The 23728-nt window shown below is 33.0% G+C and overlaps 1 protein-coding gene across 3 annotated transcripts in view; it reads right to left on the reverse strand.

The window, feature by feature from the left end:
* Positions 1–23728, reverse strand: part of LOC123705603 — a 78787-nt gene that overhangs the window by 45630 nt on the left and 9429 nt on the right. For all 3 annotated transcript variants that reach the window (XM_045654470.1, XM_045654469.1, XM_045654471.1), the window contains exons 2-8: positions 18440–19480; positions 17973–18189; positions 15673–15786; positions 15399–15514; positions 14885–15028; positions 13474–13599; positions 388–418 (exon numbers count right to left, since the gene is read on the reverse strand). In XM_045654470.1, the coding sequence (XP_045510426.1) occupies positions 388–418; positions 13474–13599; positions 14885–15028; positions 15399–15514; positions 15673–15786; positions 17973–18189; positions 18440–19279 (1588 nt within the window). In that variant the 5' untranslated portion in view covers positions 19280–19480. The remainder of the gene's footprint in view (positions 1–387; positions 419–13473; positions 13600–14884; positions 15029–15398; positions 15515–15672; positions 15787–17972; positions 18190–18439; positions 19481–23728) is intronic.

The raw sequence follows: 23728 nt of genomic DNA on the forward strand, positions 1-23728 counted from the left end.
AATAATTTTTGAAATCGGTCCAGTAGTTTATGCGTGAAAACCATACATACATACATAATACATAATTACAAACCTTTCCTCTTTTTAATATTATTAGTATTAGTATAGATTACCGCCTGATACACCTACACATTTTTAAAATTCAAGTGTATTGGAAATTAGAAAAACAGATTTCCCTCTACAAACAAGCTAAGTGAACCGCAACTACCTCATATTATCTGGTTAATTGAGCAAACACAGAATGCGATATCAACACTACTGTTCGGTAAGTTTAATCACTAGCTTGAAAGTTGGAAAATCAATATTGAAACTACGGCCGGTGTATCTCAGACTTGCCACAAAGTGCTTCTGTTCTGTGCTCATGCTTGAGTGAGACTCAAAACTCACCTGCATGGTGGTGTGGCTGAGCAACCGCCCTCTGTAAAGAAAACAAACAAAAATAAATAAAAAAGAAAATTTGAAAAATTACAAAATATAACAAAACAAACAAAAAACAACTGAAATGTTTAAATGTCGTAAACTTTTCCTTAATATGTATATTAACACATTTACGTCACTTAGGCATTGTTAGTGCTAATAAAATACAAATAAATATGTCTCGAATAAACCATTTTTGAAATTGAACGATCTTCATGAACTTTAAATAGAAAATTATAAAGATTAACTAGCTATCAGTCATACAATGGCACAATTCAAAAAACCCAAGCGAAAATTTAAAATAGGTATGTACATTGCAGAAAATTGCCCTCAGTTGCATTTCAGCATTTCAGTTTCTAGTTGACAAAAAGGGCAATTTCATCTTTTAAGATCTAAACAGCGAAAAATTACGGTAACGATTTAGAACAAGAGTTTATTAAGTTTTTAACATTTTACCTCAGTTACGTAGTAAGTACGGTTCTTGATCCTCGCTACAAGGTCACTTTTTGTCGCGAATACTATCGAGTTTTTAGTAAAAAATGTTAACTCATAAACTAGTGTTCCGATTTTTTTTACAATAAAAAACAAACATGTTTCCTAGTAACATAGGCTTAACCCACATCAAGTCGGGATATACGGAGAAGTATCTATCAAATATAACGTTTAAAAATAAAGTAGTACTTGAAAATATTGCAAAAATTCTTCCCAGTTTATTATTGATACCATGAAATAAAATAAATAAATATTTCATCTTAATATATAACATTATTTACGCCTGTTACTACGTTAAAGCAATTTTTACATTAAAATGTTTGCTTTGTGACAATTGACATTATAAAATATCTTTCAGCTGTTTCTTCGTATTGTTAATTTTAATTCAATTGTTATGTTAATGTCTTTTGCATATTTTTCTATTAACTTGTACTTGAGTTGTACTATTTATAAAAAAAATACTATGAGGAGTCATAGTACGTTAACTATTGAAATAAATAACAGTTTCTTTGAAAAGGTACATTCAGTTCTGTGACGAAATTAGTATCTACATTTGTCCTTTGTGATAAATACTGTGTTATTATTATACAGTTTACAGATTCGCTTGATGTTGTACTATTTACTATTTATAAAAAAAAAATACAATGAGGAGTCATAGTACGTTAACTATTGAAATTATTAACAGTTTCTTTGAAAAGGTACATTCAGTTCTGTGACGAAATTAGTATCTACATTTGTCCTTTGTGATAAGTACTGTGTTATTATTAAACAGTTTACAGATTCGCTTGATGTATTAACTGTTGACAGACCGCCTTGTTCTCATAGTAGGTAATCATAAAAAGTTGAACAATGGACGAGTGGCCAGAGCAAATACTAGATGCAGTGCTAAGCACCATAATATAGATTTTATTTAATCATAGCTGCCAGCCTTTGCAAGCGTAATTGCGTATAAAGCTATGTTTAAAGTGCACTGAATATTATTTATATAAACGTAGAGCATTATATAAGATCATTTAAATATAATTACAGGAGATACGATTGTGTGGAAATTAAAAGAATCTGCAGGAAATATAAAAATAAAAATATAATATTGTTTATAAAGGGTAATTTGAAGCTATTCATGTGAAACTGGACCGTGAAAACTGTAATAGAACATCTCGTCTGATACAGTATGGGATGTTATTATTTACCGTACGATTTTAATTTAATTTATTATATACATATTAATTTATGCCACGTGTATCTACAGCGAATATGAAAGCGATTAACTGTATTATTTAACTCTAAAAATAATTAAAGTGCACAATTGCTTCACTCCCATTTCTACTATTCTGCTGAATATTTTCTCATTATACTATTAACGTAAGAGGCTCTACTTTTATACCGGTAATCCTATTGAAATTTGCTCTCAAAGAACTCCTTTAAACGTTTTCCGATTCCAAATACTTATTCTGCTTCTATGAAACACATTAACGCTTTCACAACAGCTGTTTGCATCTTTTGTCTTTATTTTTTTCGTCTCCATTTGTGTACTCTTCGTGCTTTCTCATAAATTTTAACAAAATCAGAATAATTATGCTACAGAACCTTTCGAGTTTATAATACTCGCAAACAATTTAAGACTTTAATACATATCAAATAAAGTCTAACATCAATCGTTTTTTGTATGAAAAGATATATTGTGATATCTATAGATCGACCATCCTAAAGAGTAAAGGCCTTTGCAATATAACTTTGGGAAACTAATAAAGACGTTTTCTACTGCTTCTCAAACACTGATCCTACGAGAGTACCTACTGCGCAAGCAATAATTGTGAAGGTCGATTGACGAGAGAGCTACATAGAGTACTTTAGAGCTAACTTTATCAATTTTACCGACATTGAGAGACCACCTCAATTCAAATCACATCGTCATTAGTTGTTTCTGTATAACTCACATTTTGTATCCCTCCTAATACAAGCGTGAATGTATAAATTTAAATCAAGGTGGCATAAATATAAAACATAATAAAATACCTATTGTTCGCCAATGTAGTTTCCTACAAAAACTTATTTTACAATATCTCTCGCCCCGTTTGTTTAACCATACTTCACATCAATTAAACCATGATGTGTAAAATTTATTCATATTAATTCATCTAATTTGACTTCATAAAAGCTTTCGGTGGCTCATTAATTTGCAAACCCTCTCGATCAATACCGCATGATGCATAAATTATTATTTATTGAACTCACTCCAAATTCAATATTGATAATTAAGCTCTCTTTCTGGAATATTATTGGCACAAGGGAAATATTTTTTTAATTAATTCACTCTTTAATCTTCGTCGGTAGTAATATAAATAAACCATTGTTGATAAAACATTACAGGCAAAGCCCGAGGGATTAATAATGTAGAGCTTTAGCGTTGTTCGTGAAAAAAATATAATATGAGTTAAGCGCTTATTCGAAGTAGGTATGTATTATATTATTTAGTAGAATCCGCTTCTGCTTTGTTTTATTACAAATAACACATTACAAAAGACCATTTCCATCGAGCTTCACATGCACAGGATGGTATTCAATACCTAATACATGATTCCTTGTCAGTTAACGGTTTTATAGGAACAAATTTTATAAGCCACATACGCACTTGCAATCATATCTACCACCTAATCATTTAATGAAACGAAACGTGACAGTATGCTAATAACTGTCGAAGGTTTAACAATGAGTGTATCTAACCTATTAACAAAGTGTACTTATTACATACTAGGACGACTATTGTGTTAGAATGGCCACCTATGCATTGTTGCACTTGAAAATGTAGTCTGAAGTAGGCGAGATGAGAACGAACAAATTATACAGGGCTGAACTATACCTGTACTGAGCTGTACCTATATTTGTATACTGCATCACTACGAAATATGAAAGTCAATTAAATTACATAATTGTATTATCATGCATCGTGTTGTTGGTAAATATTTATCGCTATAATATTCGTGTTATCGAAATGAAGAAAATACTTCATTTGTTCTTATCTCACGATGTATTAAAAGAAAATGGCATACAGTTAATCAGATTTTTAATACATTCTTCAACATATACATTATACGCGTAATGTATGTGTGCCATTACGGGTACTTACTTCCCCAAAAATCCAAAGTTATTTGCAGAAAAAAATAGTGTACAGTTATCCTATCGCGTTACACGGTCTTTATCTAAAACTAGTCTTACAGATTATTGAAGTAGAATGAAATTAATATTTTTGCTTAAGACTTTCGTTATTACGAATTTAAGGATCGAAATCGTTCCAAATATATACCTAAACGTACTAGTTCAGGATACATCGCCCATTTTTGCAAGTGACTACTATCAAGCTAATTTTCCGTTTGTAGCTTTATTTTGATGAGACGCCCAATAATTTCGTTTACGAAAGTCTCGATTGTGGTAGCTAACAGAGATAACAAGGATAAAAATTTTGGATTTGATGGTTCTCAAATATTTATTACTAACTGATTTTTTTTTCGTTCAATCTCAAGATAATTACCTAAATTATTCGAAAAAATATTTGTCCTACAAAATCTATGGTTGGTTCAAAGAGTCCCCCTTTCCAAAGTGTATCGATAACGAGGTCATCATAAATGATTACTAACAAGCTGATTTTTTTGTTTTCACTTATTTAATGTTTATATAATTCAACAGACATATTGTCCTACAAATTGCGTAATAAATATTTGAGAACCATCAAATCAAAAATTTATCCTTGTTATCTCTGTTAGCTACCACAATCGAGAGTTTCGTACACGAAATTATTCGGTGTCTCATCAAAATAAAGCTACAAACGGAAAATCAGCTTGACAGTAGTCACTTGCAAAAATGGGCGATGTATCCTGAACTATATGAAATTGATAAAATAAAGATTAGGTATTTCAATCTCTAACCGAAAAATATAAACATAATAATATATTATGTTTATAAATTGGCTATAATTTATAAACATAACATATATAATAAGCAGACAAACTTGATTTTTTTTATAAATTATAATATTACTTACACTAAAAATGATGATAAGTACACATTGACATAACATAAGGACACGAGGCCATTGCTTATAATATCTTCTTTTATTATTATCGATAAAAAGTGTGTAAGTAGTTATTTTATTAACATTTTCAATGTTAAACTTTACATTGCATAATTACTATGGAAAATCAAAATTTATATTCATAAAATAATTTTATCATTTCGATATCGATAACAATATTTCATTCACACAATTTGTATATGATTTTGATCAAATGTGATAAACATTATATTTCTAACTCCATTTGAAGCTATCTACTCATAATATTACCTACAGGTTTTCAGCCGTGAAATTGCGTACCTACTTAATAGCGAAGTTCATGCAATAAGAAGCCAACTACTTCTTCCGAATCACTGGTCCAGAATTTTGTGGAGTGACATTTAACATTTGCACCTTTTTTGTGTACTGTACACACGGCTTTTAATTTCCTTTCTGCCATTTAAAATTGGTACAAAGTATTACACTAATATTTTTGTGAAAAGGAGAATTCATATCATATCATCGCGTGTTATTTACATATTACAAAAGAAAGCGAAAATTATATTTAAATCTTCAGAAAAACAAAAATCTCATTGGGTACACAATCAATTATTTAAAACTGGTGACTTCCATGTCCAACAACCTTACATAAAACAAATACCGACACCTCAGATAGAGCCATGTTATTCTCGTAGTCAATTTTCGTACACGACGATGATGTAAATATTAATCCATCACGATAAAGGGGACGTCCTGATAACAGCAGTGTCCCTTAGCATCCGTTTAGAAATTCTAACAAGTGTTTCGCACGAGGACTATAATATACTAGCTATGCCGCGCGGGTTCACCCGCGGTCTAACCGGAGTGCAAAATCAAGTATTTCTCATATGTTATTCTGATATAGCCTATATTACTGTAAAGTTTCATAGTATATGGTATAGATATTTTGTTAAAATTTAATTTTAATTAGGTACTTTTTTATTTTTATAAAATCAAAAAAACAACCAAACGTAATTTTATCCACTATAATTGACGGACCACACATACCTAAACCAATGCAATCATCAATTTATGATTGACTCCAAAATTTTCCGCTTTTGTATCCAACAAATAACAATAATCATTTTCATTGTTTTTACTCGTGATATAAGTTGATTTATAGTTTCATATTAATTTTTATTGCACGCCTCATAAGCGAAGCGTTGAGGTGGGTACTAACTACTACTGTCACTTCGCGCAAAACATCTGATTTTTCAAACATAAAATGTCTTTATACACACACACATATTAAGGAAAAACACTATTTTTAACATTCATGATATTTTTGATGTCATTTTTGTTCTTTAAACTAGTTAAAAAACAGTTTAAAAAAGTTCTGTCTTGGACGTCCGTGTGTCTGTATGTGCGGAGGATTTTCTTGTTAACACAATAGCGACCGAAATACTTTACTAATCGAGTCTTTTTTTTTCTCTTACGCTTGTGTATGCTCAGGAATAGAACCCTTTCATTTTTCAGGGTCTGATTCGATGTGGTTTAATTGTTATTAAATAAACAAAAAAATATCGACTTTTTTTTTTATAGTGTACTCAAAATTCACCATTATAAACTCGATTCTTTATACTATAAGCCAAGGTTTAAAAAAATAAGTTGGTAGTCAGTCCCTTAAACTGCGCAGTTTCACATCTAGGTGGGGCCACAAGAAAAATAGCTCAATTATTACGGTACCGCTTTCTTTACTTTTCCAAATGTTTTATTTTATTTCTTTTTTATATTTATAGTCACGTACTCTTTATAAATAATCAATTTTATTGTAAAGGATGAGAATAAGAGGCGTGCACTTTTGGATTTTCCAAACTATTTTATAATTTATTTTATGACTCTCTAGAACATAATTGTTTCTTTATCTAATAAAGTGGCATGATATGTATCACAATTCATAGTAGAATAATAATTTAAACTGAGAAAAGGAAACCTTAGAAATTTAAAGGACATCGCCAAGGGAAAGAAAAATAATTAATTTTATGTAACATTTTGCACCGAGTTAAAATACATACATATATCCATGTGATTGATTATTGGTGTCAAAAATATTAGTTTTATTGAAATTATTAAACGCGTGAGGAAAATTTATATCGCGAAACTAAGCAGCTGTTGAAAATGTCCTTCAAATATACGCATGAAGGAGGTCGCGTATTTCATTACTTACACCACAACTGCTAACTATAGAATTTACACCAACCACTCGATAACAATAATAATAAACACACACAAGTGACCATAAATTTTATCACAAACTTTTCGTATCAGTAGGTACTTATCACAACAAACCGTGATTGTATTTCAATTATGGTACTCGTAAAAGAAAAGGCAGGGACATATTCAATTAATGTACTCATTATTTTGTTCCAAGGCTTTCTATTCAATAAACAAAGTAACTAACACACATTATAATGATGACGTCTTCAGATACGATAAAACGTGTCTTAAATTATCATTTTATTATATTCTTTAACACCAAGATAATATTCACGTAAATCATTTATAGTGTGAATAATAGGTAAACATATATACCTAATCGCGATGCCGTCATCTTACTTAAAATCATAAACACACAGGATAAAGTCTGTTAGCGACAGACATAAGAGGACAAGAAACAAATTCGCAAACCTTTATACGGATATACAACACTACGAAATTTTATTCGAATCATAATGTTGTCAACTTGTGAATGAAGTAACGAAGAGCAGAGTAGGTAGACATAATTAAATCGTTACCTGTTGATTAGGTTGATTTTGGTGATAATTTTGTGCGACAAGCCGGATACCACTTAACTCCAACGAACGTGGATCGAGAGATCGACTGCGCGGCTTCTCAGACACGAATACGTCGTCATCCCTTTTGCCCTTCTTCCATCGAAAGTAATTGGCCATATCCCACCAGCACACTCAAAACATGCTCTGCGAGATGTCACCACGATTAGCGATAAAACTCACGCATTCTCGTGAATACGGCGATGTTAGATCGCGGAGGCATCTCTTAAAACACTGAGCGATAACACAGTTGTCACGAGACGTTCTTTTGTTATGCAATGCTGGAGCGTACATGCCCGATTTCCTTAACAGTGGTTCCGCAACGGAATCGGGAAGCCAAGAGGCTCTTATCAGACCGTTCGACACAATGCTCCATGTATCGGCCCGAACATCGAGTGTCACAACACGTACCCACTTTTGACAATATCATTGTGATGTCATCGCCATCGTGCACTAAAAATTACCCGACGTTTCATGAAGACCGACTTGCGAAACAAAATAAAATAAGATTTTATTTCACATTTCATTACTTTTAGTTTAGATTTATAGTCTGTGACTAAGCCTTTTAACGTTTAAATGTCGATTGGAGTTTCTCTACGAACTTGACATAATTGCGGTGACAATTATATAGCTAATTAAACCACTGAGTAAATATTCAACTGTTTTCCGTATTTCTATGTAATACAGTATATGAAAAACAAACAAAGATTATAATTATCTATAAATGTAAAGCAGAACCCTAAGTGCCGGATAGTGCATTCACCTGGGAATCTAGAGATTAATATTTGAGATAAATATTAGTATGCAAGATGTTTAGATATAATCAAAGGGAAGTGAATAAATAAAAACAGACATTTCTTACAAGGTCACTTGATACTGCAGACATTTTTTTTTTCATGATAAACTAAAGGAAACGGCAAATGAAAAGTATGTTTATATATGCAAATGATGAGCAATGGCCCCACACATTGGAGACATACGAACATGATCATAATATTACTATGTTTGAACTATAACCGTGCACTAGGCAATAAACGAGTATCGTATACTGCAACACAGATGGACATGTTTCTTTTTAACGACACACAAAGCTAAACTACCTGAAGTTTCATGGACTGTATGTTATAAAACGACTACTGAAATAAACTAACTTATACACAAATCCCACGATTTAACACACAGAATTTTCCTCTATTAGCTATCGCGCCAGTAAATTTTTGACGACAGATAATTTGAAGCCCTCGATTAACGACGAACACATTATGAAACATACTTTGGTCCTTTGTCTACAATTCGCCCTGAGTATTATCAGTCATTTATTTTTACAAAACGAGACAAGAACGAGACCGATAGATAAAAAATCGTATATTCGGCTGATATAAGTCGCCGAAAACACAAAGGATCCGATTAAAAACGTCGCACATTTTTCAGGGATTCAAAACATATCATTATTCTATATACACATCCTATTGTTATCATGGGTTTCATAAAAGCTAGACAAAAATCACTTTGCATACAAAGAGTTTTCCGAACATTTACTCACAATGTTTATTTAGCTAATTCCTCGCACAAGACCTTTTGCTATTTATCAGTGGCCTTGAATTCGTGTCAATCTTCTCCATTTAACGAAAGTTTGAAACTCTCAACTTTGACTTTTCACAGCTTGTTGAGATAAGCGCAATAGCAATTAATCTTGTGGACACAGTTAACGTCTGTTTAAAGCCGCTGTTACTTACTAACGTAAAGTTAATTTAAAATAAACGTTGAACGAATATGACTTTGCCAATTATTTATTTTTCTACAATTTCCATTTGTAGCATTACGAAATTTGATTCATATTTTAAACGCACATAACTGCTTTGTCCTAAACCATTTTCGTTACACTAAAACGTGGTAAGAATATAGTTGCTAAACAATATCTAATCATCAACTAAGCCAAGTCTCGTGGAAAATGAACAACTCAAATATTCTTAAATTTCCGTCGAATTGTTATCATTATAATTATCACGTTCTGACGATTATAATAATATAAGGTTGGGTTTGTGATTAAGAAGATAATCTACGAAAAATTATTAGTGCATATCGATAGTCTGTAGCGGATTTTATGCCGCGATAAACCATCTCTGAAATCGATTAATTACGAAGTTTACTAATTCGTCTTAGGTCAATAATTTTAAAGTTTTACATTGTTATCTTGTGCCTATAAATGAAAAAAGGTTAAAAATACATAGTTCGATATCATAATTAATAATTATTAATTTTGAGTAAGTCTTCTAATTAACATTAACTTAAGGTTTAGAATTGGATGCACCTGCATCATCAATCATAATAATAATCACTCCTTGCCGATTTCGGCTACGGCGACTGCTAACTATTGTCAACAAACTGTCAATGAAAGGGCATTACTAACCCGCCCGGTCAGTAATGCCCTATCAAGCGCTCGCAAATGGCTTAAGGTGGGTTCCCACGGCCTGCTTTCTTCACAGATCCAACCGCGCCAGACCAGACCACAGGCCGTGGGTATCGGCGCATCCGATAATGCCTGTCGATCTGTGTTTGTTGTCATTTTCAGGTAGTGAGAACAAAAAACCTTTCGTCTTAGTTTGCCAAAAGCAGCCCATGCGGCGTTAATCCGATTTATTTCGCTTTCAAGGTCACAAGTACTGCCTAGATATTTAATCTTCTCTACTTGCTTCAGTACGTCTTGGTCAACATAGATGGGCAATGGTTGGTTAATTAAACCTGTTGACATAACAAACACCTACGGAATTAGGAGTAATAATAATTAGATCAACGCAAACCCTGTAAATAAATAATGATTTTTAACAAAACTTAAGTTGTCTGAATTGGGCAAAGTTTAAATGGGACAAACCGGAAGGCACTAGCTTTCAAAAAATGCGAGAATCATGAAAATCCGTTCACTCAGTCGAAATTCTGAGGTAACCAACCCAAAAAATTGAACGACCGAGGCACTCGCCTCGAAGTCATTAGAACTCATAAAAAGGAGTTTTGAAGTGATTCTTCTTTATGCGCGTTGAGAGTTACATTTCAAGGTCGTGTCATGGCAATACCATCACGTCTAGAGTAAGGCGAAGATTTTTGCCATAGAAGTTTCAGTTCTGGCACGTGTGCTCGGCACACACGATCTTTATCCAATAATCTGAACTACAATAGAGTGTTCTTTTGTACTGAAGGTATGTTATCTTCTCTTATATATAAAAATGAATCGCAAAATGTGTTGGCAAGCGGATAACTCGAGAACGGCTGAACCGATTTCGATATATCCTTTTTTTATTATATTCCTTGAAGTACGAGGATGGTTCTCATGTAGAGAAAACATAAACATGTACCATGGGCGAAGCCGGGGTGGACCGCTTGTATTATATAATTTTCATTCCGAAGAGCCCGCGGGAACGGAATTTCAATCTATGCTCTTAATTATTATGAAGCAAAGTCGATGCTTGGCCTGGTTTAGCTAGCAATTAACAATCATGTTTACTTTAATAGGACATATTGATTAGCCGTATTGACACAATTAATTCATTAAAATTAAAACATACAATTTTATCTACAATTTCATAGTCATAATGATGAAACTGTTGTAAACTGCAAAGTAGGTATTACCATAACATTTTTAAATTATCTTTCTTTTACTTCGCAAATTAATTATTAAATAGTATGATTTTTGTGTCTGGATATAGTAAGGACTTACGTAGGCTCCAGCTCGACGAAGGTAAGAGTAACAACTTCCATGCTAATGGATTTTCTATCCTTAGTCCTTACTAATATTATAATTGCCAATACATTTTCAACTGTTTGTTTTAACTTTCCCGTCGTAATGCTTATGGTAAGTATAAAGTTTATGACTGGAAAAAGTAAGGAGGATAAAGAGAACATAAGATACTTTTTGACGCGGTGAAACATTTCATACCTATGAAAATTTATTTTGACTACACGGGCAAAGCTGCAGGCAACAACTATAATGTAAAATAGTAACTATAACTAAAATTATAATGCTGAAGAGTTTGTTTGTTTGTTTGAACACGCCTTTCTCAGAAACTACTGGTCCGATTTGAAAAATTATTTCGGTGTTAGATAGCCCATTCAGGAAAGGCTATAGGCTATATAATATCATCACGCTAAGACCAACATGAGCGGAGCCACGTGCGTGAAACCGCGGAGCGCAGCTAGTCAACCATATATATGTACTATTAGAAATAAAAAACAATGTTTTCCCTGCTTGAACCTTAAAAAATAATTTATATTAGTCAATAGATGGCGTTATGCCTTTGTAACTCACGCTACGAGGCTACGAGATAGGAAAACTTTCAGGAAAGAATGTTTGAAGCTAACAAAATAATTTAGAGTAGGCAAGTATAGATGGCGCTGAATCGAAAATGAAAAGACAAAGTTCTTGTTTCAAACAACATAATATAGACAGGCTTAAAACAGCTTTAATTAAAGTTTGGGGAAATAGGTTTATTAGCGCATGAATGAATCAAGTTTAATTTTATTGCATTTACTGTGCAATTTTTACAGAATATGCTTTTCTGTTCCAGACTTTTATACGAAGGGTTGTAAAATAATTTACATTACAACAGATGGCAGCAGTCCTGTTACAAATCGCACTATAGAAATGTCGGGCGAGCAGGATATAAACCCTCTGGGGTTCTGTGTGTAGCATAATTTTATGGTTTACAATTTACTTAATTTTTGAGGAACTCGTACTGATTAAGTGCCACGTACGGGTCTAAATATCATGGTGGACTTACTACCAAAACACTGATTTTTCATAAATCCGCATAATACATTATAATGGAAGTTAGCGTGATAATAGGACGTAATATTTTCATAATAAATAAATCAAAATGCGGCGTAATGAATGGATAACGTGGTATTACTGGAGATAGAGGACATTGTAGCGATTTAGAAAAATGAATGTCGTGTTTACTTATAGTTTAGAAGACTCTGGGAACTTGAACTTCACCGATCTGATAACCAGATAAGACGTATTTTTTTATAAAATATAACGTATAAACATATATTCCTATGATCATACCTTGCCTATTAAAAGTGCTCATGGCTATTTATAATTGTGCCTTTTAGAAAACGCCTCTTTCAGCTTCCTCTTCCTCTGCTTTGGCAAACGTAACTTACATTTGCTTCCTGTCTTGGCGAAATCTTTACCATTTGGCACATTTGTTGTTGTCCTCGACATCTCTTGCCATAAAATATCTCTATACTTAATATTTTTTTTCTTTTTTATGTCAGAGCAAGCAAAGGAGCAGGTGGGCCACCTGATGTTAAGTGGTCACCACCGCCCATAAACACTTGTAACACTAGAAGTGTTACAGGTGCTTTGCCGGCCTTTTATGAACAAATAAGCTCTTTTCTCCTCAAAGTCGTAGTTGTTCGGGAACACCGCAGGTGGCAAATCGTTCCACAGTTTCACCGTTCGTGGTAGGAATTTGCGGGTGAAGCGGACAGTAGTGGAGCGCCAACCATCCAGATGGTGCGGATGGAACTGGTTTTTACGGCGAGTGGTCCGGTGGTGGAACTGTACGGCTGGTAGTAGGTGGAACAATTCCTCAGAGCACTCCCCATAGTAGATTATGTACAGTATACAGAGAGACGCAACGTCTCTTCGCACTGACAGATTATATACATACGACGACGAGATATAAGCAGATTAAACTCTAAACTCACCCTCTGCCGTTTCTCCGTGACTTCAGTTGGCTGTCCTGGTATGGAAGCCCGTCCTCGGAACAGATCCATCACTTTATTGATGGCGCTCGGCCTACGATTGCTCGGCACCGTGATTGTGTGGTAGTACTGTATGGAAATATATTGAGTTTAAATAAAATAGTTAAAGCATAATAAACCCGTTTGGAGCGAATAGAGTTGGTAGTTGAGTCCTTCATAAATAAAGAGGGAATTTGTCTTCATTGGTTCAAGAACATAATTTTTTTCTATAAAGTATGTAATCCTTAATCAAAAATATAAAAAATACACATGAATTTCATATGTAAGCAAACTTTGTATCTCGTAATGGTTTGCGTCGTGAAACGAACACATTTTGATTTTATAGTTTTTTTACTGTAAGTTTTCATGAATTTCAAGAGATGGTGTTATTTGAAACCAAATGCGTATTGGCATGGCTATGAATTTGACATGGAATAATAGACACTAAACTTTATTATCCATAACCATAACGAAATAAACAATTATAATCTATACTAATATTATACAGCTGAAGAGTTTGTTTATTTGTTTTTTAGTTTGAACGCGCTAATCTCAGAAACTACTGGTCCGATTTGAAAAATTATTTCGGTGTTAGATAGCCCATTTATCGAGGAAGATTATGGGCTATATGTCATCACGCTAAGACTAACAGGAGCGGAGCAATGCGGGTGAAACGGCGGGGCACAGGTACTAGTACTTAATAAAAGTATGAAGAAAATCATATGAAAAACTCCTTAAAATATTTTTTTATCATCAAATATATCGTCAGCACATTTGATATTTTGTTAAATTATTATTAGTGTCAAGATTTGTTTAATTACCTACATATACGCTTTACTTGCAAAACCCAGACTTACAATAATGTACTGCATTTTATTTGTATGTTCAAAAAATAATTATTGAACTTAGAAATTGACTTAAAAAATACAGAAACAATTTCAACATACTAGGTATTACTTCTGGTCCTTGCAACATAATTAACTTTCACAATAAGGCAAAATTCATAGCGTTCCGCTGTATACCCAGTGGATTGTCTTCTCGTACATATTTTAGAGCGTTCACTCCACGAATCGCGATATAACATTCATTATTATTTTCTGTTTACAATGAAGGTCTATCTTATTATTATTTTCATCCTCCAAGATCATAGTAAGGTAGATAAAAGTATTTAACCCGTTGACCACCGAACGGCCAGATCCGACCGCGACACAAGATTTTCTATTGTGTCTGTGATTCCGGGGGCTGATGGGTTAAAATGAAATCATTTGACCCTTAAATTTTTTTAGTAACAAATATATACCCATCCCTTTTTATGCCAAATTTCATTAAAATGAGACTAATTTTGGCAAATTAAATTAAACATAAATTAAAATACCTTAGTGTCACTCCCAGGGTGCGGGTGCGCAGATCCATCCTTAACTTTGCTAGTCGAAGCAGTAGTCGAACTTGCAGCACCGTCCGGCTTTGTTAAATCTTGTTTTGTGTCCGTTTTAATGGGCTCTTTCGCTTTTGTCATATTCTGAAAATACATAAATCAAATATTTAATTTAGTACAACCTTTTAGTTGCCATTAGTCAGTAGACAAAGAAAAACCCGCATAGTTGCCGTGGTATTTCTGGAATGTTACCTATCCTTATGTCCTCCACGGTCCCAAGCTCTAGCAAATTGCATCAAAATCAGTTCAGTGGTTGATGCGTGAAGAAGAGACAGACAGAGTTATTTTACATTTATTATATTAATGCCTCAGCCCCCGGAATCACAGACACAATAGAAAATCTATTGTGTCGTGGCCCGATAGGCCGCTCGGTGGTCAATGGGTTAAGATAGAATTTCATAGCATGGTTCGTTAATAGGATCTCATAACATGGTTCGTTGAAACTCATTCATACCTGCATAGCATTTTTCACTTGTTGCATGAAACTCGGTTGCTTCTTAGAATCAGCGCCGCGCGGACGCGATTTGAAAATATCAAACAAAGCCGGTCTACGGCTCACCCCGGAGGTTCCTGAAGAACAATTAAAAACAATGAGTGGTCGTAGCATATTGCCACGTAAAATAATATCTTGGTTTATCAATTTTTACTCGTCATGAATTCTCCGTCACCTGATGGAAAATTCTAGAACGGTCGTTAAATGGCTAATACAACTAAATAAGAGCATTTACCATGTATTGTTTGTTGATAAAACTGGTGCGAATGGCCATCGTCTGCGGACCCTCGGCGTCTGCGTTCACCCACTGACTGTGTGCTTCTTGTGATTGCGGCGTCCAAGCGTTGCTCTAAAACAGTACAAATTTTTTAAAAGATATAATTTAAATTTTATATGTTAATTGTTATGTTAACAAAATAATAGTGTAGTATGCGTTTTTTCATTTTTTCTAAAAGATATGTACTTAGATTACAATAAAGATACGTATTTTAAAAATAGCATAGATTACTTAATAAATAATTACGTAAGTAATGGCACAGTAATAATTACAATTGACTACACAAGTGTGACTCGTGACAACTATCCCATCCATTCTACGACGACCCCCATGGCATATTTATCTCATTGGAATTAATCATCACAACGCATACTAGAATGTGTTTCTATTCAAAGATATCGCCTTGTATAGAACCGTTAGGGACAATACGGACATTATTATGATTCATTACAACACAAAGTTGAAATGAATTCCATAGTTTATTTACGTGGATATTATAGCCTTGCGTGCTAACGATAAATCGATCGCCGCTATATCGCGGTAGGTAATGAGCAGAATTACGATTCCAAAAACAACCTCATATTTACACCATTGCGATATTGAAGAACTTTACATTTTGCCAATAGTGCACGTTGTAAATGCAAATTCCTAGCCACTTCGTCATACATTGCTAGCATTATAACGTTACCATGGCTTTAAACACCTGTATATTAAATAAATGTCTGAATACAAATATGAAGGTTGAATCGCGAACTGTTTTCTAAAATTTTCAACATTTGTTTTTCTCGATGCAACGCGTTTCTTTTCATCAGATCCAACTGAGCGACACGATTATAGTAAACAAAGCGTAAATGTGGCACAAAAACATGTTTACAAATAGGACGCTGAAACAAGTGTATATAAGATCAGATATAAAATAGTCATTTCGATCAAGGCTACATTTATATTGTACATAGTGATCTCACTAGGCAGTTAATGAAAATGAGTTTTCATAAATTAAAATAACGCTGTTGCATAGAAGTACAAAGGTTGAAACGAGGTGAAGGCTGGTGCCTTATAATCGCAGTAGATATAGCTTGTTCTCGTTTGTTTAGCAGAAATATTTTTCTTTGCGTTCAGCCTAATCGATAATTGTTTCCACAAATTTAGAAAATACGATGCAGAAATAGTGATAATTAGAAAAGACCATAATCCCATATTTGTATCGCGTCCTATACATCACGATGTTTCATGACTCGTACTAAATAGAGAAGCTTTCTGATGCTGTTTAATTTCTTAAAAGTCTAGTGAAAAAAAAAAAATACACATAAGTATTACCTACATATGTATACGTTGTGCCTCACATTGGGCCTAGAATTTACTCTGGTATCGCGACCAAAATGTTTACGGTTATATAATGAAAATTAATAAATTGCCTTTGTAGAAAATTAATCATAAAATTACCTTTCCGATCGAAGGTCTTTCGTGAAAGTGGGCGCGGGCCGCCATTATTTATGATTAAAAACATAATTAAAGTTAAGCATACGAAACTTTATAGAATATTCAAACATACCGTCTAGTATGTGTAATTAATAGTTCCGGTATCTTTAAATACACCAGTTTGCATTAAAACTATTTCATTTAATTGCTCTGTACCTACTAGAGAAAGACTATCCCTTAACATTAGTAATGTGGCTATTTGCCAGCTAGAGCACACACAATACTAATAATATGAAGACACAGTGCAAACATTGCTAACACGTTTGGTTAGTACACACTTCGTCGATAATAAATCTAAATTTAATACATGCGAAAACAACGCATAGTCGTGAACTAACTAGTACAAAATTAGTAAGTGGCGAAAAGATTTTCGAGATAATATTAACTGATAGTTATCATATCTGTAATAATTATCTATTTATCTCTAAGATTTATCTCATTACAATCTACGTCAATAAGAAGCGGATCTTTATTCATATCCCAAGCATGCTTTCGCACGAAGATCGCACAAAATATACAGAAATCCACGATGGCTTAAGAACGACTTATTTGTCAAATAAAATACATAGTTTATTTCGATTGTTAGTTTACGTTTGTTCTTACACGATTCACTTGACTTTTATGGCGAGATAATTAAATGGAAAATGTGGGTTTATCTCAAAATTTATCTTAATGCTTTGTATTTTGGAAGCAGACTGAGCCAAAATGTTCTATTTTTAGTTAATACCTATAGGAAATTGTTAAATGAACGGTTTATTATTACAAAGATATTACATTACCTCTCTTTTGGCGTCTGTCATCGCTATATCGTCGAATCTCCTTCAACTTTTGAACATCGGTTATTTTTATTATATCTTTCTCTTTACGAGACTGCGAGCCCCAGGTTCCTGATCTCGCGCGTTGTGTCTCCACTTTATCTGGTTTTTCTGTATCTACTGCTAGTTGAATCTTTCTTTCATCCTCAGTTGTAGCTACGTCTTCTTTTGGCAATACAACCTATAACATGTGAAAATTTTATGATTATTTATAAGAATACAGCTATAAATATGATAAACATAAATTGAACTAGCTAGGTATACTTTAAAAGCAGGTTGCATGGGTATAAGAAATTATAGAAGACCTCTGAACACACCTCTGAAGCAAATGGGATATTTTTATTTGTCATAAAATAATTTGAAGAGTTTCAATGGAATAACTAGATGTTTAATTTATATTATAAATATAAAAAATATACTTCAAGTCTTACTTGTTTGTCATTAGTCCTCTTGACCCAAATATCTTCTGAGCTTGTCGCTACTCCGTCCACAGTCGATCTTATTTCGATCAAGCTGCTATCGAAATAGTTCTTGTCCCGGTGGAGATTTTCGGCGGCAAATATTGATCTCACACTCGGTCTTAACTCCTCCGCACCCTTTGTTCCAAAATGAACTGTGTGAGCGTTGTTAACTTGTGTTCGAAAAGCACGCTCTAGTTTTGCTGGTGGAGTTTCCGCTGTCGTTACCAAAAACTTGTGCTTAGCTCCCATCACCGTCCGCTTTGAAGATTCTTTATCTTCCTTATTGTCTATCTTCAGACTTTCCGTTTTATGTGGAGATTTGTTCAACTTATAGTCATTTTTATTAGAATCTGATAAATGTAAAGCTTTCGATGGGGAATTCGAAACAGAATTATCTTTTCTATAATCGTCTTCATCTTCCTCGCGACATTGCGAGAGGCGTCTCCTTTCAGTATATGGGAAAGGTGACGTAGAATTAGAATTCCGACTGGATAAATTATTACAATGATTCATAAAATAGTGTTGAAAAAAGCTGTCCGTTTCTGGAGTGTCATTATTTTCCCCTTGAATGATATCTTTCAAAGCAGCTAAGGACGTGATGGTGTTGTAGTTGATGGCGTTGACTAGATCTTCGCTATCCGTTGAGCTTGGCGATCCACTTATACTGACTTCATTATCGACCCCCTTAACATCACTTGCAACCTTATCTACGACCACCTCGTCTTTTCTCTCCATTTCTTTTTTCTTCGCATTTTTGTTCCTATTACGTTTCGATTTATTCTTTGTGATTTTGTTATTGTCGGTATCCATTGAACAGCATACGTATAAACACAATCAAATAAAATATTATAAAAAATTATTATTTAAATATCACATAAAGTCACATGTTAAATTAGTGTTCTAAGCGTTATTTAGGTGATTTCATAAGAAATTTTCAAACTCCCGTCATCGGACCGACGACATGCTTGTGAGATTGTTAAGTAAATCAATGTCAAAGAACATTTCAGTGATCTGAAAGAGAGCAAAATAAATATTGATCCGGGTCCTAAGTACCTACCTATATAATATATTGAAGAAATAATTAATACTCCTGCGTAATCGGCCAGAATTGTTTACTGATATAAAAATATATATGTACCAAGTTAACTTAAAGGTAATGTAACAATTCATTGTACGTAAGTAGTTACTTATTCATAAGTTCAATTATTTAACATCGTGGGCTAATGCTTAGCACTTGCCACCAGTTTACGTCAAGATAATGATGTAACATTTCAATACGAGAAAAAAACGTAAATACATTTACAATACCAGGTAGGCAAGTAACTATATAGTTTATGAATTAAAGTTACGATGTAATTAAAGGAAACGCGTATCATATAAAAATCTTTTGAATAAAGAACATGTTTTTTTTATATTGAACAGTAAGTATGTAACTACAACTACACAGAATTTTAAATGCATGCATTTCCAGTACCTATGTATGGAAATATTTACTAAATCACGTCTACATTATATGCTAGTGTTTAAATAAAAAACAACAAAAATAAATTCTGATGAGAATTAGATTTCCTCAATAAAAAGTAACCTGTGTCTATGTCGTTCTCTAGACTCCTATCTATAAACACAAAAAAAAATTTCATTGCGTTACATGGTTGCAGCGTGAACTACTTACTGTCTATGAGTCCCATTTTTCATTACATATTACTTTTTTTTCCGTGAATTAAAACTGATAAATTTAGTTCAGGTAACTAAAAGATTAGGTAGATACAATCCCATCAAAAACATAAATGTAAAATTTGGAGCCGAGTTCAATCGTTGACTTAATTTGCCAAAAAAAGAAATGAGATCTAAATGTGTGCCAAGTTCTGCAGACAGTCCAGAAATTTATTTACAAAGATGTATTAAGTTCTTAGGTTGACTGAAAACTCAATTGTTTTATTTTCCCTTAGAGAACAATGTTTATTCCAAAATATAACTTTTTTTAATTTGAATAATATAATTATTTTCACCAAGCAAACAACAAATGACCTATTGAACCCCATAATTTGATGAGGCTAGTTTTACATACTGTTTATATTTTGTGAGGTTCTAAAAACTAGCCTCATCAAATTATGGGGTTCAATAGGTCATTTGTTGTTTGCTTTGTGAAAATAATTATATTATTCAAATTAAAAAAGTTATATTTTGGAATAAACATTGTTCTCTAAGGGAAAATAAAACAATTGAGTTTTCAGTCAACCTAAGAACTTAATACATCTTTGTAAATAAATTTCTGGACTGTCTGCAGAACTTGGCACACATTTAGATCTCATTTCTTTTTTTGGCAAATTAAGTCAACGATTGAACTCGGCTCCAAATTTTACATTTATGTTTTTGATGGGATATCATTACTTTTTGTGCAGAAAATTACTCTGCAAATTTGATTTACTTTATGAATATTATAATACTTTTTATATAGGTACGATTTTTTTTTCTTGCGGTTTCTCTATATGGTTTGTTTAGTATTATTTTCTATATTTTCTTATATGTTATGAATGTCAGCGCACATTGCCCCGTCATTATCTGCAATTTTTTAAACTCGTTTTCTGTTTAAAAGATTACATGATTTTCTAAACATCCAGCGTGACTACACACACTATTACCAAGATGCAAAGATCGTTGTAGAAGAATCGTCGCCTTACTCCATGACGTTACGGTATTGCCATGAAGCGATCTTGAAATTTTACTCTAAACGCGCCTAAAGATGTTTAACTCATATTAATATTACGCAAATTAAATCATTTCGACCTTCGACGAAGCCTTCTTCCATTACACCATTTATGGTAATTATTTTTGCATGCTTGTATTGGCTGAACATGTTTGTGCTTTATTAATATAATTGTATCACCATTGAATACCATGTTTAAAGCAAAATAAAGATTTTATTTATTTATTTATTTACACTGAAATTAAAACTAAACTAAACACTCATAAATAAAGAATAATTAAATGTGAATATGTAAAATTATATATTATTTTTAACTGTATGAGCAATATTTTTATTACAATTTTCTTTTATTTTACGTCTTTTGAATAAAGAAATCATGCAATCGAAGTGATCAGCCCTAGCGATACTAGCGCGAGTGAGTGTGATGTCAGAGGCGCTTCGAATCTACAGATGTTTCGTCCTAAAATATGTAAACTTCAATAATCTATATCTCAGTCATTTATTGATGGATTTCAAAATTTTTTTCGGCCACTGATTAGTTTTGATCTATTTTTAAAGACTAGTAAGGTGAATATACTATTTTCTATTTTTTTAAACTTTTCCATTTTTCCATACAAACAAAATTAATGTCATTGAAAAAAAAATTAAATACAAATAAATTCAGTATTTTCTGATTTTTTCCTTTGTACACTCACTATTACCTAGTTGATTACAAAATTTGAACTTTCTAGGTCATCTGGAAGTGGGTTAGGTTTTGTATATGTCTATAAGTCAGTCAGTCTTAAAAATTGCGATTTTTGGATATTAATATCTACGCAACTGTTTAATCTGTATTTATGAAATTTAAGGTTCTTGTTTATCTTGAGGTCCTCTTGATATGTACCAAATTTGGTTTATTTAACTCAAATAGTTTTCGAGTTATAAGGGGGTGAAAAGTGGCTCGAAATGGTTCGTGTAAATATACACACGGCTGCTGCTCGCCAGTTCTCTTCGCTTGAACTCGGCTTGACACGCTGCCGCGTGTCTAGATACGATATTAAAGATACAATACGATATTGAAGATACAACTTTTGTTAATTTATTTAGTTAGGTACGGCTTAGGTCAGTTGCACTTAAATTGATTGCAACTAGTTACAGCAGTTTTACTCAGATTTACTCTATTCCCCTTAAAAATGTCTACTAAAACATTATCTAGAGAAAGCCTTTACCTGTCAGTTGACGAAAGCAGCAGAAACTTCTACATATTAGGAAACTTGTGTATATTTTCACTTGAGATAGTTATTCAGAAATATAACCGTGAATTATTACATGAATATAATATAAAAGGTGATTAAGGACGTCACAAGTGTTCATAAAATTGATAAATGATGTCTAGGGTACGTATAGAAAGCAATACAGCATAATTAAATCACACATAATAATGATAAGATTAGATAGATAATATTTGAAACGTTTTTATGAGCGAATAGCGGCTGTATTACGGTTATAGATACAAGGACGCATTAGCAATTAAATATATAGAGACTTCATGTGATAAATAGTTTAAATTTGTTAAAGAACTCCATTCACAGTTTTACTCGGCTAGCAAATTGCAAAGAATGGAATGCGTGACCAATCGTCATTTGCACATTCTACCGTGCCTAATGCGTAACGATACTCAGTTACTTTAAATATAACATTATAATCTAATACTTACTTTTATTGTATTGTGTGATATTTTATCGCTAATTTTCGTAATAGAACCTAATAAGTAATATGACGTACGTGTGTGTATTAACACTTACCTATAGCACAGTGGTTAGTGAGTGGTTAGTTTGAGTTCGGAGTAGGTAAAATATTGTAACGTAACGGCACCGGTTTCCGACTAGCCTCCTCTATCCGACCATTTTGATTTTTATTTGATAAAACGTTTAAAATACGCGCGACACTCGTGAAACTGAAGGCTTTCGATCCAATCACTTATCGTACGTCATCTGTCCAAAATTGGGTTTCAAATTTTAACCGACATTTCGTCAATCCAAGAAAAGCTAGGCGAGGGTGTAGTTTGTATTAAATTGAATGCGAAAAAAACATAAAACGGTGAAAATAAACATTTGGATTTTTACGCTAAATACTCTGGTAAGTTTGTGGTTAATTTACTTTGAACGTTTTATTGGTGTTTTAAATTATTAATTTTAAAATATACATGCAAAGATAGCGTGTTTTTATAGGTTTTTTTTGACAAATAATTATGGACGGAATGAGGAGCTTTTCAAAATAACAACATTCCGAAATCCGACCGAATCGGTCGGTAAACGGAATTTCGCACTTTGTAAAAGAAGGTAATTATCTATTATGCATGTTGTTTTGTGGAGGTTTCGTATTAAGTTATTTATTCTAAACGCTATGCTTACATACTACACTTGTATGCGACCAATGCTAACTTTAATGGATTATTTGTAATATACGTTTTAACTGACACTCTTTTTTGATTTTTTTGTTATTCATTTACAAAGACCGGTCTGGTTTAAAAACCCTATATTTTACTTTTATGACACATAATTGCATAACTA

The sequence above is a fragment of the Colias croceus genome, chromosome Z (genome assembly GCF_905220415.1).
Source record: "Colias croceus chromosome Z, ilColCroc2.1".
Classification (NCBI taxonomy): Eukaryota; Metazoa; Arthropoda; class Insecta; order Lepidoptera; family Pieridae; genus Colias; species Colias croceus.